The sequence below is a fragment of the Megalobrama amblycephala genome, linkage group LG18 (assembly GCF_018812025.1).
Source record: "Megalobrama amblycephala isolate DHTTF-2021 linkage group LG18, ASM1881202v1, whole genome shotgun sequence".
Classification (NCBI taxonomy): Eukaryota; Metazoa; Chordata; class Actinopteri; order Cypriniformes; family Xenocyprididae; genus Megalobrama; species Megalobrama amblycephala.
In genome coordinates, this window is record NC_063061.1 from 36,434,967 (window position 1) to 36,453,192 (window position 18,226).

An 18,226-nucleotide genomic window follows, 5' to 3' on the forward strand; every position below is an offset into this window, starting at 1 on the left:
TCTTCTCTCCATCATCTCCAAAGTCTCTCCATCAGTGTCGACTCCGGTTTGAACAATGTAAGGCTGAACACCGTTACTGACAATCCTCATTTTGGCTGCGTGAGATTCTCCAGCTTTGTTGTTGTTGAGCTGTTAAAGCTCCGCCCTCTTCTGGAAAGGGGGCGGGAGCAGCAGCTCATTTGCATTTAAAGGGACACACACAAAAACGGCGTGTTTTTGCTCACACTCAAATAGGGGCAAATTTGACAAGCTATAATAAATTATCTGTGGGATATTTTGAGCTGAAACTTCAGACACATTCTGGGAACACCAGAGACTATTACATCTTGTGAAAGGGGAATTATAGGTCCCCTTTAACACCAGCATATTTGTGTTTTAACAGTTACAGTTCAAAAGGAGTGTGTGTGTGTGTGTGTTTAAGATATTATTACAAATTGTGATTTTTATGTGGTGCTGAAGAAATGACCGACACACAAACAACTCAAACATGGCCAAGTAACAGTCACATTTACTGTAATGTTTACAGTGTCATAAAATTCCATTCAGTTCTTTTAGTTTTGTAAATAAAGCCCATCCCATACATTTCAGTACAGTTTGCCATTTAATAAATTCTGCTTGGTACATTTAGTGCGTAAATTCATCCTCGGTAATACCTGACTGTAAAGTGTACAGTGTAAACTCTACGTTATAGATTCCTCTTGTACTATAATAGCTCGTGTGCTGTAAAGTTTACAGTGTAATAAATCCTTTTTGCCTCTTCAGTAGGCTAGATCCAAAACAAAAATATTCTCTACCAAAAATAGTCAAATAGTGTGGGTTTATAATAATTCCATTTGATTAGATATCTTCTCTTACAAGTTGGATAGCGTGTTTGTGTCCTGAATACTTCGTAAATATCAATGATCTCTAACTGTGGCGACAAACATTCCTATAACAACCAGCGGTACAGTGCCTAAAATATTAATAGTCATGATATAACAAATATCACAATAATATTCATACTCTTTGCTTTTAGCGAATAACAGTGAGCGCTCGATACATACATCTGAATATTAAAAACTGCAGCGAGGGAGTGTAAAAAAACATGAAGCTGGGCCTTTCCTGTCTTTCTGTGAAAACGACCTACGGTCTCCGATCGCTGTGAGGACACGCCCCTACATTGAGCCAATCAGAGTGAAGGAAGTGTGGTCAGTATTGAATTTCGCAGCTATTGCACAAGAAACTCACTTCTTGTTGATTTTGTATGTGTGTGTGTGTGTTTTTGGTATTATTCGTCCTCCGCGTATACGTGAGGCGCACATTTTGAGTTCCATTGATTTCCAGCTCTAACAGAGTCTTTTTGCTTCTTGTTCTCGACGTTCTGCACCCTGCTGAGGGCGATGGTGAGCATCTGGCCCTCTCGGTGCCCGCTGCTGGTGAAGCAGGAGTATCTCAGGAGGCAGCGGAGCTCAGCAGGGTGGCGAGGAGCGGGCAGAGCAGAAGTGCCAGGCTCAGAGTGAGCGCGCTGGCATGGTTGCACTTTTTGCCTCCTTCGCAGCGCGACTGTTGGCACAAAACACCCTTAAAGTCAGGCGGACAGCTACAGCGCTGATTCTGAACGCACGTCCCCCCGTTCTGGCACAAGAGTAACTCCTCGTCACACACGTTCGCTGTGGAGAACACAGGGAAAAGGTTAATGTACAATTTTGCCAATCTTTGCTTTAAAAATATTAACATAATTACGCAAATATACACTGTAAAAACAGTAATACTGTAAAATATTATTACAATCGAAAATATTCATTCAGAATGATTTCTGAAGGATCATGTGACACTGAAGACTGGAGGAATGAGGCTGAAAATTCAGCTTTGATCACAAGAATAAATTACATTTTAATTTATATTCACATAGAAATTGTAATAATATTTCACAATTGTTTTTACTGTATTTTTGATCAAATAAATGCAGCCTTTGCTTTCTCTAACTCTCTCACACACACACACACACAGCCATGATCATTTGCTTGGTGGCTTGTATCTGTGTCATATTCAACATGGGCGTCTGGTGTCATTAAAAAGCCACAGCGGGTCACAGGAGTCTGGGTACTAATGAGACCAGGTGCTACACACCTGACCCCAAACTGTCTCTGCAGTGAACAATGAGTGTGTGTGTGTGTAAGGGAGAAAGAAAGGACAGAAAATGATAAAGAGGAGCATGACTATTGCTATGTTCAGAATAGCCTAATGCCATATATTCTACTACTACAATACGACCAGAGCATACTACACTGTTTCCCAGAATGCAACACAATTAATTTGTCACACTGGAATTGAAAGGTTAAGTTGAGGGTGAGTAATATCAGTTGTAGTTTTTATCTCTAGACTCATTTTGCATGAAATAAAAAAAAAAAACTTAAAAAAAGATGACTTGGAATTAAACATGCACGTGATCAGGACATGTGACAACAATGTAGAATATAGAGCACAATAGTTGGATTCTGGAAGTAAAAATCCTATTCATTTTCTCCACAGGGGAATTGATTCTGAATGATACCTTATACACTTTTAAAGACAAACATACTGTGAGCTTTTTTTAAATAATCATGTTTAGTTTAACAGTGGAATTCCGGGTGAAAAACTACATTACCCATGATTCTACAAAAAAAAATCTCCACCAATCAGACAATCAAAACAAGCAAATTGCATAAAAAGAAGCACACGGCTACTCCCATGAAGCACTGCAAGGTATATATATATATATATATATATATAATGTGAGATGATATCATTAGTTTAAGTTTTTATTTTTAATTTATGTAATTCACAATGCTTCATGTATATTTCAAATACTTTTTAATAATTGTAATGATATGATTCACCTCGTAGCTGGTTGGTTTGGTTCATGGCTTAAAACTCCCTAATGAAGACTTTTTAAAAAATCCTATGGGAAAAATGATTGGGAAAAATACTTCCGGATGCAAGGCCGCTGAAAAAGTGGGAGGCCACTAATGATAGAGTGCATTTATACTACTTGAAGTCATTACATGATGCATTCTGTTTCACGCAGTTTTTAAAGAAATAGTACGCAGTGTATAGTGTATACGGCACAAGTATGCATTCTGAACATATCCTATAAAAAAGACTGTATATGTGAAGGGTTAAAATTTTTTGCAATGCTGAAACGGTCACACTAAATAAAATTTGGTGTAGAATTAATTTCCACTCAGAAATTGATAGTAAATTTTACTATTAATTACAAAGAAAACAGCAAGAAATGCATTGAAATCAACATGAAATGTTTAAGTAGAAAACCTGAAATAGTATTTTCTTGTAAATCATACTCTAATAGCCTTTGTTTTATTTACAAATAAGTTTTTGGAGTGCATGATATTTTATAAATGTAATACAAAAAACTTATACCATTAACCAAACGGCTCATCCAGTGCATTTACTAGAACCAATAAATACTGGCTGTGTGCAGATCCACTTAACCCTAGAACAAAACAAATCTATTTCAAGAAAATGACTAATCCAGCTCCGGAAGTGTGTCCCTAATGGATTCTCCCCTGTTCTCTCTCCTCGCAGAGCTGGCGGTTCTGGCCGTGGGCCTGTTTCATCTTAAAGATGGATCACAGGGAAAACGCTGTGCGCAGGGGTTCTAAAATCACCATGGGAATCCAGGTACAAATGTGATCATTACCCCACAAACCAGTTTCCAATGAACAAGGGCTGCTTAGAATGTGCAGATAGCAGGAATACAAGCCAAAGCCATTATACACCAGTAATATGCTGTTTTGATGTCTGGTGATGTCTAATGCATTGTGACTCAGCCTGCTGTCAAATGAAATGAATCCCGCCCTCTTCATTATGAGACCACACCCCTTTTTTGTGCAACACAACTTGGTACCAATTCCAATGTTTGAATCATAAGCCATACAACTTTTTTGTCACTACACTCTTAAAAATACACTTTATAATAACACTTTATTTCGATGGTCCTCTCTAGACATTCTACTAATCATGAGTAACTTTGCAACTACATGTAAACTACCAGTCAGAGTATTAGTAGACTGTCTGCTTAATATCTGCTAACACTTTATTTTAACCGCTTTTTCATGTCAGGGACTTTGGAGTGGTACTCGGTGTGTTTCGACCGCAGGGACCAGGGTCTAAATAAAGTTCCAGGTAAATTTTCCCCCTCAGAAAGTCCCTGCTCATGAGGTAGTACTTTTTCAAAGTTCAGGGGTAGGATTGCATACAGTAAGAGTTGTTTGCTATTCAAATCAACAATGGAGTTTACAAACGAAACTCCATTGTTGGGGCCTTAAAGCCTGAGGTTCAGGCTTTAAGGCCCCGATATACTTCAAACGAAATCAAAGAACGAACTGATGTGACGTAATTTCGAACAAAATCAGGCCGAAACAAAGTTTGTTTGGAGTTTGTTTTGGAAGTTCGAAACAGCTTGCCAAAATGAACTCTCAGGAAAAGTTCGCTTCGGCTGGTAAACACCTTCGGACTACCATTGGTCCGTGGCCATTTCATAAGGTAGGTGTGCGCTGAGGCTCCGCCTTCTTTCACTCGGAAAATCTTTTCCAGTTCATTTCTCATCTCGAGTCTGTAGAAGTCAGACATCCGAGAGTGAAAACATAAACACTAGAGAGCTGCTTTACAGTAGAAAACGAAGTTGTACTTCTGATGAAGTGAGAGACTTTGACGGTTTTGCATGTTTAATACAGTAAAGCTACTTGATTTTCAGCAATCTATTTTATAAAGTGTTATAATATTATAAACGCGACGTGACTTTACTAGAGTGCCGAATTACAGAGCTCATACAAACAAACATATCCACGTTGCCATCAGATGCCTTTCTTATGCTTTATTAAAAAATCCTTGCTAGTTTCTCAAATTTGTTGTGTTTATTTTGTTACTGAGAGGAAAGCGCGCAACATTTTTACATATTCCTCTAACCGTGGGGCTCAGCAGTGTGGGCGGCATCAGATGTTCGACTACAGTATATCGCTGCTCACGTATTTCGAACTTTGTTTTACCCCTAAACGAAGAATGAAAAAGAACTTCGCTTGAAGTATATCAGGGCCTTTATTAAGCTCATATGCAGAGGATGAAATCCAGCGGGAACTGGAAAGTCACACGCAGTCCTACGTCACCGGACTCAACTTCATGGTACTTTAGACCGCGATGGAAATGCAGACATCAACAGGTCTTGGGGGAAAAAAACGTTCCAAGGACAAATTGTTCCAGATAATTTGCGGCTTCTGATGCTCCCTAACAGACATTCTACTGACTATAAATAACTTTGCAAGAACATAGTTGTAGTTGCAAAGTTACCACAAAGAATCTTTAACATCCATGGAACCTTTCTATTACACAAAAATGGCTCTTTATATTGGGGAAAAAAATGTGTTTCACACTAAGTTCTTTGGGGAGCAAAATGGTTCTTCTATGGCATTGCTGAGAAAACCCTCTACAAGAACCCTGAAGGTGTCCTGTGGTATCTGGCACCAAGACATTAGCAGTGCATCCTTCAAGTCCTGCAGGTTGTTAGGTGGAGCCACCATGGATTGAACATGTTGGTCCTGCACATCCCACATATGCTCAACTGGATTGAGATCTGGGGAATTTGGAGGCCAGGGCGACACCTTGAGCTCTTCATCATGCTCCTAAATCCATTCCTGAACAATGTGTGCAGTGTGGCAAGATGCGAAAGAATGAAAGAGGACACTTGGTCCTGGTCTGCAACAATTTTCAGGTAGGTGGCATGTGTCAAATTTATGTCCATATGAATGGCCGGACCCAGGGTTTCCCAGTATACCATTGCCCAGAGCATCACACTCCCTCCACCGGCTTGTTGTCATCCCATAGTGTTTCCTTGTGCCATCAGTTCCCCAGGTAAACAGCGCACATGTACACGGCCATCCACGGAGTCCATCAGACCAGGTGAACTTCTTCCACTGCTCCAAGGTCCAGTTCTGACACTCACGTACCCACTGTAGGCGCTTTCAATGGTGGACTGGGTTCATCATAGACACTCTAATTGTTCTGCAGCCCCATACGCAGCAGAGTGTGGTGCACTGTGTGTCGAGACACTTTTCTCCTATAACCATCATTAAAATTTTGTGTGACTTGCGCCACAGTAGTCATTCTTTTGGCTCGGGATAGCCTTCATTGCCCTCGTGCATCGATGAGCCTTGGGCGCCCAACACCCTGTCGCCTATTTTTGGTTTGTCCCTCCTTAGACCACTGTTGATTAATTCTCACCACTGCTGACCGGGAGCAACGTTTCAGAGATACTCTGACCCAGTCGCCTTGCCATAACAATTTGGTCCTTGTCAAAGCTGCTCAGATCTTTATTCCAGCCCATTTCTGCAGCATCCAACATGCTGATTACAAGAACTGCTTGTTTGCTTTGGTTCACCCAAAAATGAAATTTCTGTCATTAATTACTCACCCTCATGTCGTTCCACACCCGTAAGACCTTCATTCATCTTCAGAACACAAATTAAGATATTTTTTATAAAATCCGATGGCTCAGTGAGGCCTCCATTGACAGCAAGATCATTTCCCTTTTCAGTGCCCGGAAAGCTACTAAAGACAGTTGGAAGTTTGATACACGCTCCAAACCACTGATTCGAAACAAAAGATTCGTAAAGCTTCGAAGCCTCATGAAGCAGTGTTTTGAAATCGCCCATCACTAGATATTGTGGAATAAAGTCACTACTTTGTTTTGTTTTTTTGGCGCACAAAAAGTATTCCCGTCGCTTTATAATATTAAGGTTGAACTACTGTAATCACATGAACTGATTTAAATATGTCTTCAGTAGCTTTCTGAGCATCTGGAAGTGTTAATTATCTTGCTGGCAATGGAGGCCTCATTGATCCATTGGATTTTATCAAAAATATCTTAATTTGTGTTCTGAAGATGAACGAAGGTCTTAGGGGTGTGAAACGACATGAGGGTGAGTGATTAATGACAGAATTTTCATTTTGGGTGAACTAACCCTTTAATATGTGGCCTTGTTAGGGAAATGATCAACGATATTCGCTTCACATGTGATTGGTCATAATGTTTTGGCTCATCAGTGAATACTAGTAGCTTGACTGGTTAACCCCTGCTGGTAGTTGGCGTTAACTACACCATTAAAGCATCTCATTTCTCAGCCATTCAGAAGTTGAATTAACTCTGCTTTAACTCCACTGTGTGAAGACGAATGACTGCAAGCTAGAGCTAGTAATTACTTACCCTGTTACTTTTATTTCTGATGGCTTCAGGAAACTAAAGACTTGTAAAGGTCTGTGCCAATTAATATCTGATTTAAACCTGAAATCGGCTGAGGAGCATGGAAAGGCGACTGCACACTTTGACATTGATTTGTTAATTAGATGGGAGGGTTGAATGAAGTCTGATTGGGAAGGTACTTACGGAAACAGCCCTGTTTCCAATAGTAACCGGGGAGACATTCATCACATTTGACTCCGGTTGTGCCCTCTTTACACTGACAGAAGCCGGTACCGTTACAGCGGTCGTGCAGCGAACCCATCGTATTACAGTTACACTCTGAAAAGAAAGAGAGAGAATTAGTCACAGGAAAAGGATTGAACTTGTACAGCTTATTTCTGAACATTTAAGTGTTGAGTGTCAAAATGGCTTGATAGTTTTTCTAGTTGATTGGCAGTTTTAATTCAGTTCACCACCCAAGTTTGTTTGTTCTGCATAAATATTTTCATGCATATGACATGAAATTATCTTGCATGCATTTTGTGGTTATTATATTCATTCATAAGAATCTAATCTTTGTGCATACTTAAGCTTTGTTTGTTTTTTTGTAGTTAGAAATAAGAATAAGCATGTAATTGTTTTTTGAGCAATAATATGTCAATAAGATTGAATTTGTTGGTTATTTTAATACACGTGATTGACGCATAATGTCAAAATTACCAGTAAGAAATTTCTTATAACAATTAATACCAATTTGCTTCTGAGTTTTGTTGATGGTACAGTTTAGGTTGTATGCATTTTGTGAACATTTAACAGTGACAAAGTATGCAAGAAATCACTCGTTTAGCTGGTTTATGAGGAGACAGACTTGATCAAACTGCATTTCCCATCATTCTCTTTGGTTATCTCCAATAACTGGCGCTGTAGGGTAGAGTGCTGTAGGGATGCTGTATTTTTGAACACAAGCTCAAGATATGTTCATGTTGATACATAAAATACATCAACTTTTTCTTGTCTTGAAAAAGGCGGTTGTTGTCAAGTGTCTAAATGGGACGTTAGAGGTTGTCGGATATTAAACATCATCACGTAAACTCATCTGCTGACTATAATATGCTTTCACAGCCTTGTTGTGTTTATAATCGCACTCTTGCAAACTCAAACTTTCAGGGAAAATGTTTTTTAAATAAAAACTGAAAGAGTTGCTTTAATATTTTTAGAAACTCTCCTCTGATATATTTATACACATCAGTTTATTGCATTGGGCTGCAGCCAACTGTATTAGAACAAATTGCTGCACTTCTGTGAGAAATCCTGAAAATAGACTCTATAGACTATTGTGAGCTCAGGATGAGGTAAATGTTCTCCTCATGGAGATCCTGGTGTTGACCCTGTGCCATGTTGGCACCTGGCACATGCCTGATGAGGGCAAGCTTATTTGTGCTGACTTCACAGCACGCTTTCATTTACCCCGCGCCCTGCCTCCTCGTGCGGCAGATGGACTCCCTTCTACATCCTGGTACTCTCAGCGTCGGGTTGGAAGCAGCCGCTGATTTAAGAGCTGCGACATCCGGGTTTATTTCTGGAAGTTTATTTGAGGACCGCTGGGAATCTCTAATATGATGCTCCCAGGAAGATAATGTTGCAGTTTAACTTTGTTGACTGTGGGTTTATCTTTCTTTCTTCCCTCATTCAATTGTCTTTTTATTAATTTCTCCTGATAATATCATAGTATTTTCTCCAACAATATAATTTTGGTTTCAATTATGAGGATTTCCTGGCTCTGTTTGCTGGAAGATTTTTTGATGCAAATTCCTGACTGTTGGATTTCCCTGATGCACACTTAAGTGAAGTCCACACTGCTGGGACTCTTAAAAGATTTACTCCTAGGTCCTGTTTCCACCTGATATTAAGATGCGTTTTGGTCGATCGGATCCCAAGTAGACGATGGAGACATTCCCCTTTACACCTGGTGTTTTAATCCGTCTCTTTTGTCCACTTTCAACCTCTTCTTTCCTTATTTCTTGGAGGAGAGCGTCTATGGGAGTGTAAATGTATGTTTTTTTCAGATCGTTCAATCTAATGGACGAAATAAGCTTGCGCAATTTACATATGAACATGACCAGAGATGACTGAAAAGCTTTCGTTTCTGCTCTGACAGTCGTAAGACCAAGCCGAATGCTGTGAGTGTGTGTTATATATTAGGAATGGTGAGAGAAAATTGTGTTTGGTATGCTTTTGTCGTCAAACCAAACTTGAGTCTTCAGCTGACAAAGTTTAAATCCGCAATCTACCAATAGGAGCGCAAATTAGCGTCTGGTTAAGACATGCTTCTTTGGGTGGTAAATAATGCTGCAAATGCTAGTAAATTGACTAGCGCAAACCTTGGTAAATCACCTTGCATGATTAATTTAAATAATCTCCTCTTATAAATTTTGCATCTGAAAGGGAAACTCCTTCGAATGCATATGCAATAAGGTCGGCCACAAAAATAACCCTGTCTACGCCTTTTCAGTGCAAATTTTTCACTGCGTGCCTTTAGTATATCCTGGGTTAGCACTGGCGCAAGCTTTTAGTAAATCTGGCCCTAAAACTTAGTCAAACACCAAAGACTGCCCTCCTCAGTTTTACAGCCTTAGCAGAGTCATAAATATTGTAATTTTGTGCATTGCAAATGGAAATATTGTAATTTCTTCCATTTTTGCTGACTCCGCAGTAGATGACAATGACTGCTGCATTGCAAATACAGTAGTGAACATTTGAAGTGGATCAAAAAAGTTAATCAAAGTTGTCCTAAGAAGAAGGACAACTTTGATGAAAGGATTTGATCCTCTTCAAATGTTGACTACTGTATATTAAGGTGATGTTTATAGCTTATAGCAGGGCCTAATGAAATCAGTTAAATTTTTCCCAAATTCTGTTTTAATTTTTCTAGACTTCTTCTTCTTCTTTTTTTTTAATGTTTTTTTTTAAATGGTTAAATAAAATTTTAGTAATCAAAAAGCATGTCTAATTCATTGAAATCATGCTCTTTTTGCACTTTAATATTAACAGACACTAGTCCACGTCGCGATTTGATAATTGTACAGTCCCACTTTATTTATTCATCCAAAATGTGCTGAATTCCATGACATTCCGCCTTATAATTCCATTTTTATGATTGGATGCCGTGATTCCGTCTACATTTTCAGCATTGTGAAAATCACAGGACCCTATTATAGTCAGCTAATGTAAATCTAATTAATTGCACTTTCTGGGTTGCTTAATTCAAATTCATCAATTATTGGTGAGATGTCAAGTATAAATCATATAGTTTATATAAAAGTTATATAAGTGTATTCAATTATGCTCGTCTCAGGTTTTGTCAGGTTGTCCATTGTGTGTGTTTTGGTTTGAGGATTTGTGTATTTGAGACAAAAATATAGTGCATTCAAAATATACATTTTATCATTTCATGCATTTTCTGGGAATCGAACCCATGACCTTGGTGTTGCCAGCGCCATGCTCTACTGTTTGAGCCAGTGACATCATCTAATCATCTATTTTGCCTTGGGCAAAATGCATGCATAGTATTCAAGATATAAAAAACCATGCACTGTTACTCACCGATACACACATTCTCATCGTCGGGCTCCGCAGAGGTGTTTTTGAAGAAGCCCATGCGGCAGTGCTCGCAGTTCTGACCACGCGTGTTGTGTTTGCAGCTCACGCACGTGACTATGTTCAGGAAGTCGATGTAACTGCAGCGATTCGAGTGTCCGTTACATTCACAATCTGAGAGCGAGAGAGAAAAAAAAGGCAAAATCAGCGGTTAAAAGAGAGAGAAGAGTAAAGAAAGATGTTCCTGCTTTTTAAGATAATGATAGATCACAGATAATACACTGTAAAAAGTGTATTAAGTGATTTTTCAAAGTTGTAAAAAAAAAAAACCGTACTGGAGTAGGCTACGTTTTCCAAGAAAACACTATTTTTATTACTATTACTAAATCACCTCTGCTCAGAGTGCATATGGTCCCTCTCTAAATAGTGTTAAAGTAACACTGAAGCAGAGTTAGTTAATGAGATAATTAAGCGATTAAGTGATGATTGAACGTTAGTGATGAACACCTGCTGTTAACAAGCAGAATCAATGAAGAAAAGAGAAACAAGAACTACAACTGACTTCAGCCACAGTCTTAGATGAAATCACCTGAAGATAAAAGACATTATATCTTTCAAGATCTCAGCAGAGGATTATCTTTTCTTCAGTTATTCTGCTTGTTAACAGCAGATGTTCATCACCTAATGCTCATTCATCGCTTAATTATCTCATTAACGTTAACTCTGCTTCAGTGTTATTTTAACACTATTTAGAGAGGGCCCACTCTCTGGTGATTTTGCTGTGAACTTCACAATTTCACATTTAATTAAATGTGTTACCTGTCATTTTCTTTGTCATTTTACTAGCAATTTATTGTAGAAAACTGTTTCTACACATTTTTTTTTTCAGTATGTGATGGAATGGGATGCAGAATGTCATCAAAGTCCCTTTAAGACAAGTCATTTCATTCAAACTCATCTTTGAAATGCCTCTTGGGCATGCAAATGCTGCTCCTATCTCTTTGAATGGGGAAACACCAAATTTTCCAAAACTGTTTGCCAAGCTTACGATTAAATAAAATATTTAAAATTACCAATGACATCTGACAACAACTGTCTCATAAATTTAGCTTCTAAATGCTCAAACCATAAAAAACAAAAAAACAACAACGCATTTTTCAGGCTGGACCGAGCTAATGCACATGCGCAGTCCTAAGCGCGTCTCAGTATACTGACGGTTTCTATAGGAACCGGAGCTTGTAACAGTGTCATGAGAAATCGGGCCCCCCCCCCCAGGAATTGGGTCTCCTTTAGGAACCAGGTGGTAATGCCTGATCAAAAGTTGTTATCATGAGGTCTTGACTAATTATAACCTATTTCACTATTGTATGATGTTTATTACATGCACAAAAAATGTGCTTGAAATATAAAATGAATGCCTATGTATTGCATAATAAAACAAACTGGAAACCGATAATGGAAGCAAAAAACATACCTAAGCTAGCAGGCTAATCGGGTAACTAAATAAAAAACCTATAGCTTCAGTTATATGCTAGTATATGAACCATGTAATTTAAAAGACATTAATGGTCATTATAACTCATTTGATTTTTTCATTCACGTGATTTTGCAGGAACTATAATCAGGCGCTAAAAAGACTTCCCATTAAACCGATAGGATCACTGGTTTAATCCTGGGGGGACTCGATTTCTCACCAAACCGGCAGGTGCAGTGACGCAATGACTTTACCAATCTGCGATTGGCTCTTTTATTTAGAAGGCGGGACTTATTCCGCCATGTTGCGCGTTGAACTTTCTCCCATTCATAAAAATACGAGTGTACCATCTTTCCGTATAAAAAGTCTTTGATGTTGTTCAAGTCCAAGGTGTTGAAATGTAAATGTGGGCGATTATATGTTAATGAGCTCATGACATCATAAGATGATTCCAAAAATTATTTCAATTTTTTGCAGTTTAGTTTAAATAAATGTTCTGGGTGGACTAAGAACGTCTACAAACTGTATCAATAAAGAGCTATTGACTCTTTTTTTTTTTTTTTTGCGTCACTTTGTGTCTTTCCTGCTGCACCCACCCACAGTACTGACAGCTGAAATGAAGATTTGTGTGCGTGTGTGTGTTGCTGACAGGGCGATATCTCACACACTCTTACGGGAGTCTTGCCCACCCCTCATGCACATGAGTGTGGTGTTTGAGAGAGTGTGTGTGTGTGTGTGCTCTAGGGATGTTGGGAAATCTGATGACAGATGTTTTCTCTAAAACAGCTGTTTCTTCGTCTTCTGAAGCAGATCTTTTTCTCAAACTGCTGGGCTTTTCCCAGTTCCCATTCACACCTGTCCTGTATCTCTCTCTCAGGTCTGTTTCTTGCTGTCACTCACAGAGAATCAGTGTGTACTGCGTTAATGAACCACGTTTAGTGTCGCCCATTTTTGGAACTTGAATCAGTGCCTTTCACTTGATTTGCATCAGAGTGTACTCTAAACACAAGCAACACTTTGACCTCCATCTGACAGGTACGAGGTTCTAGGTAAAAAGAAAGTGCATAGTGGTGTACACTTTTATTCAGCAAGGATGCATCAAATTGATCACAAGTGACAGTAAAGACAATCATAATGTTACAAAAGATTCTATTTCAATTAAATGCTGTTCTTTTAAACTTTCTATTCATCAAAGAATCCTGAAAAAAATCTATCACTGTTTCCAAAAGAATATAAAGCAGCACAACTGTTTTCAACACTGATAATAAATATATATTGAGCAGCAAATCAGCATATCAGAATGATTTCTGAAGGATCATGTGACCCTGAAGACTGGAGTAATGATGCTGAAAATTCAGCTTTGATCACAGGAATAAATTACATTTCAAATTACTGTATGTTCACATAGAAAACAGCTATTTTAAATTGTAATAAAATCACAGTATTACTGTTTTTACTGTATTTTTGATCAGATAAATGCAGCCTTGGTGAGCAGAAGAGACTTCGGTTACACTTTATTTTAAGGTGTCCTTGTTACAGTGTAATTATACAATTAAGTACTGCGTAATAGTAATCAACTACATGTACTTACTATGTAATTAGGGTTATATATCATAGAAAGTATTTTTTTTGAATATCAGGTTATATCTTCAATGTTACTGGGTCAGTATTTCTTCCATCTTGTTTTTTGATTTGATTTCGATTGGCTACACTTTAAAGATGAGTGGCAATCAATGTGAAAGTTCAAATAATTTGCATAAGTGTTGCATTACAATGCTTGAGCTAGGGATAATGCTGTAGCTTGATGCTTTGCTTCACAGAGTTTAGTGTATTGGGCAACACTGATGTGAATCATGTGAAAGAACTTTTGTCAACTCCAAATAGGAATCTAAGTAAGATTATAATGTGTTTGGATCATGAATATGATAGTCAGACATTTAAACATGGCAAATAATTAGAACTGTATAGCTTAATCTAATGTTGCACCTGCTGTATATGTCTGTTTGTAGATTCAAAGGCACAGCTGTAATTATAGTAAACTACAGTAAACAGAATTTTTATTTCACCTCAGAAGTTTCTTTCAAATATTTATGCACACTTTAAAAGGGACAGAGAGCGAGAACTCAGTACAGAGCCTGTCTCAGCACATAGGAACAGGCAAATCAATTAAATATAAATGAGTCACACATTACACAGAACACACTTACCTTACATATCACAAATAATAGAGAAAAGCAGGGATGAAGGGATTGATGAGAGTTAGAAAGAAGACAGGAAGTGACATGTAGAGAAACATCATCAAACTTAGCAAGACTTCAGCTTTTGAACTCTCAACGTGGCGTGTTCTTGAACTCTATACAGTACTAGCCATTAATTCACATCACTACTGTAACATGTTCTAGAACTCTTCACAGTTACCTGTGCCTCTATTGATCTAAAGCCCAAGTCAGGGTAGACGCCATATTGAATTTTACACAATTGAAAATGTCTTTACAATGGCATGTGTTGTAAAGGTCCTAGATCACATGTGTTTCCAAACTGTGGGGAGCTTTTGGAAAGATGTTTGGTCAGCTAAACAATTGGTATGCTGTTGAAGAACAGTACAATTAACTTAAATCACTGTACTTCTATCGATGACAGCCGTGTTTTCATTCTTGTCAAAAATGATATATGGCACTGACTGTTCAAAAGCACTCATGTGTTCTTCAACTCTAGATTCAGTGTTTGAGTACAAGGGAACAGTTGGAGGTTCTAGAATCTAGAACATGTTACAGTGTTTATGAGTTGTGAGTTCTAGAACACATTAGTGTTTATAAGTAGAAGGGAACAGCTGAAGGTTCTAGAATCTTCAACCTTAATCTTCCCTTCCACTTATAAACACTGTAATGTGTTTTAGAACATTCCCTCATTCTTGTAAATACTGTGATGTTGTACTTTGAGATCTCTGTTTTCATTTTCTCATCTCACTATCGTGACATTCTCACCTTGAAAATCGTCATATATGATGCCTTTTAGCTGGACGGTCTGTTTCCCTCCAGATAGTAAGAACTTCAGAAGAGCTTTGGAGAATGAAAAGTCTTATTTTACATGTTCATCTAGTAACACTGCGATCGAGTCTACGGCAAGCAAATCTGCAGCTATCAGTCCGGTTACGGGAGGGGTTGCTTGTCTAATGCAGAACCGAATCATTGTGGCCCAAAGATTCTCTACCAAGCATGTGTACTACAATATATACAACCTAAAAAGTGTCAGACTACAGAAGCTAACGCAGTTTATTGTAAATGTGGGTTCTAATGACTATGCATACAGAGTTATAGACTTCACTACTTACAGTGCACTCCTACTCTACCTCACAATAAGGATACCTTTTTTATTCTCTTCATCTTTGTCCTCCATTTTTTCTTCTCTCTCCCACTTATGGGTGGGCTTTCCTTCACCCTCTTTTGAGTGTTTGTGTGGCTCTAGATGAGCAAAGATAAGGACTGAGCAATCCACAGATCAAATAATAATGTCTGAATCACTCACAAGGCCACCACGAAGAAAATGACCACTTATGAATTTATCAGACAGTGCCATTTTTACTTGTCAAACTGGTAATAGGCATCTACAAAATGTATAAAATGAAATGAGCTTTAATGAAGTCTACAAATGTCAAAGATGTAATTTATCACTCAAGAGACTAAAAACCACTTGCCATTTCCAACCAGATGCGAGTTCTAAATCAATTCTACATTTATACTACAGGCTGTTTGAGACTAACATCTGAGCCATACCTTCAACATTGGTGTGTTTATGAGACCCTTCCTCCTCCTCTTCATGTGGCACATGTATTGATGAAATCCTGACAGAGTGCAGCATTGGTGGGATAGATTCTGGTTTTGGCTTAGACTCTAGGTTTGGCAGCACAGATTCATGCGTCGTCTTAACAGACTCTGGTATTGGCTCATGAGACTCTACTTTTGGCTCAGTGGGTATGTGTCCATGATGTTGTTTATGTATTGACTCATGAGGATTCACTATTGGCCCATGAGGTTTATGCATAGGCTCATGATGTTTCACTACTGGCTCATGAGGATTCACTATTGGCTTATGTGGATTTACTATTGGCTCATGAGGTTTATGCATTGACTCATGAGGATTCACTACTGGCTGATGAGGTTTATGCATTGACTCATGAGGATTCACTATTGGCTGATGAGGTTTATGCATTGACTCATGAGGATTCGCTATTGGCTCATGAGGTTTATGCATTGACTCATGAGGATTCACCATTGGCTGATGAGGTTTATGCATTGACTCATGTGGATTCACTACTGGCTCATGAGGTTTATGCATTGACTCATGTGGACTTACTATTGCCTCATGAGGTTTATGCATTGACTCATGAGGATTCACTATTGCCTCATGAGGTCTATGCATTGACTCATGTGGATTCGCTACTGGCTCATGAGGTCTATGCATTGACTCATGTGGATTCACTACTGGCTCATGAGGTCTATGCATTGACTCATGAGGATTCACTATTGGCTCATGAGGTTTATGCATTGACTCATGAGGATTCACTATTAGCTGATGAGGATTATGCATTGACTCATGAGGATTCACTATTGGCTCATGAGGTTTATGCATTGACTCATGAGGATTCACTATTGGCTGAATAGGATTATGCATTGACTCGTGAGTATTCACTATTGGCTCATGAGGTTTATGCATTGACTCATGAGGATTCACTATTGGCTGATGAGGATTATGCATTGACTCATGAGGATTCACTATTGGCTGATGAGGTTTATGCATTGACTCATGAGGATTCACTATTGCCTCATGAGGTCTATGCATTGACTCATGTGGATTCGCTACTGGCTCATGAGGTCTATGCATTGACTCATGTGGATTCACTACTGGCTCATGAGGTCTATGCATTGACTCATAAGGATTCACTATTGGCTCATGAGGTTTATGCATTGACTCATGAGGATTCACTATTGGCTGATGAGGATTATGCATTGACTCGTGAGTATTCACTATTGGCTCATGAGGTTTATGCATTGACTCATGAGGATTCACTATTGGCTGATGAGGATTATGCATTGACTCATGAGGATTCGCTACTGGCTCATGAGGTTTATGCATTGACTCATGAGGATTCACTATTGGCTGATGAGGATTATGCATTGACTCATGAGGATTCACTATTGGCTCATGAGGTTTATGCATTGACTCATGAGAATTCACTATTGGCTCATGAGGTTTATGCATTGACTCATGAGGATTCACTATTGGCTGATGAGGATTATGCATTGACTCATGAGGATTCACTATTGGCTCATGAGGTTTATGCATTGACTCATGAGGATTCACTATTGGCTCATGAGGTTTATGCATTGACTCATGAGGATTCACTATTGGCTGATGAGGTTTATGCATTGACTCATGAGGATTCACTATTGGCTGATGAGGATTATGCATTGACTCATGAGGATTCGCTACTGGCTCATGAGGTTTATGCATTGACTCATGAGGATTCACTATTGGCTGATGAGGTTATGCATTGACTCATGAGGATTCACTATTGGCTGATGAGGTTTATGCATTGACTCATGAGGATTCACTATTGGCTGATGAGGTTTATGCATTGACTCATGAGGATTCACTATTGGCTGATGAGGATTATGCATTGACTCATGAGGATTCACTATTGGCTGATGAGGTTTATGCATTGACTCATGAGGATTCGCTATTGGCTCATGAGGTTTATGCATTGACTCATGAGGATTCACTATTGGCTGATGAGGTTTATGCATTGACTCATGAGGATTCGCTACTGGCTCATGAGGTTTATGCATTGACTCATGAGGATTCACTATTGGCTGATGAGGTTTATGCATTGACTCATGAGGATTCGCTACTGACTCATGAGGTTTATGCATTGACTCATGAGG

At 38.7% G+C, this 18,226-nt stretch overlaps 1 protein-coding gene across 4 annotated transcripts in view; it reads right to left on the reverse strand.

Annotated features, from left to right (window-relative positions):
* Positions 1-490: 490 nt before the first annotated feature.
* Positions 491-18,226, reverse strand: part of ntng2b (netrin g2b) — an 86,964-nt gene continuing 69,228 nt past the window's right edge. For 3 of the 4 annotated variants that reach the window (XM_048166548.1, XM_048166550.1, XM_048166549.1), the window contains exons 6-8: positions 10,817-10,984; positions 7,418-7,552; positions 491-1,649 (exon numbers count right to left, since the gene is read on the reverse strand). In XM_048166548.1, the coding sequence (XP_048022505.1) occupies positions 1,432-1,649; positions 7,418-7,552; positions 10,817-10,984 (521 nt within the window). In that variant the 3' untranslated portion in view covers positions 491-1,431. Of the gene's footprint in view, positions 1,650-7,417; positions 7,553-10,816; positions 10,985-15,268; positions 15,344-15,649; positions 15,746-16,057; positions 17,820-18,226 lie in introns of those variants that run through there. The other variant, XM_048166547.1, reaches the window with a different exon arrangement.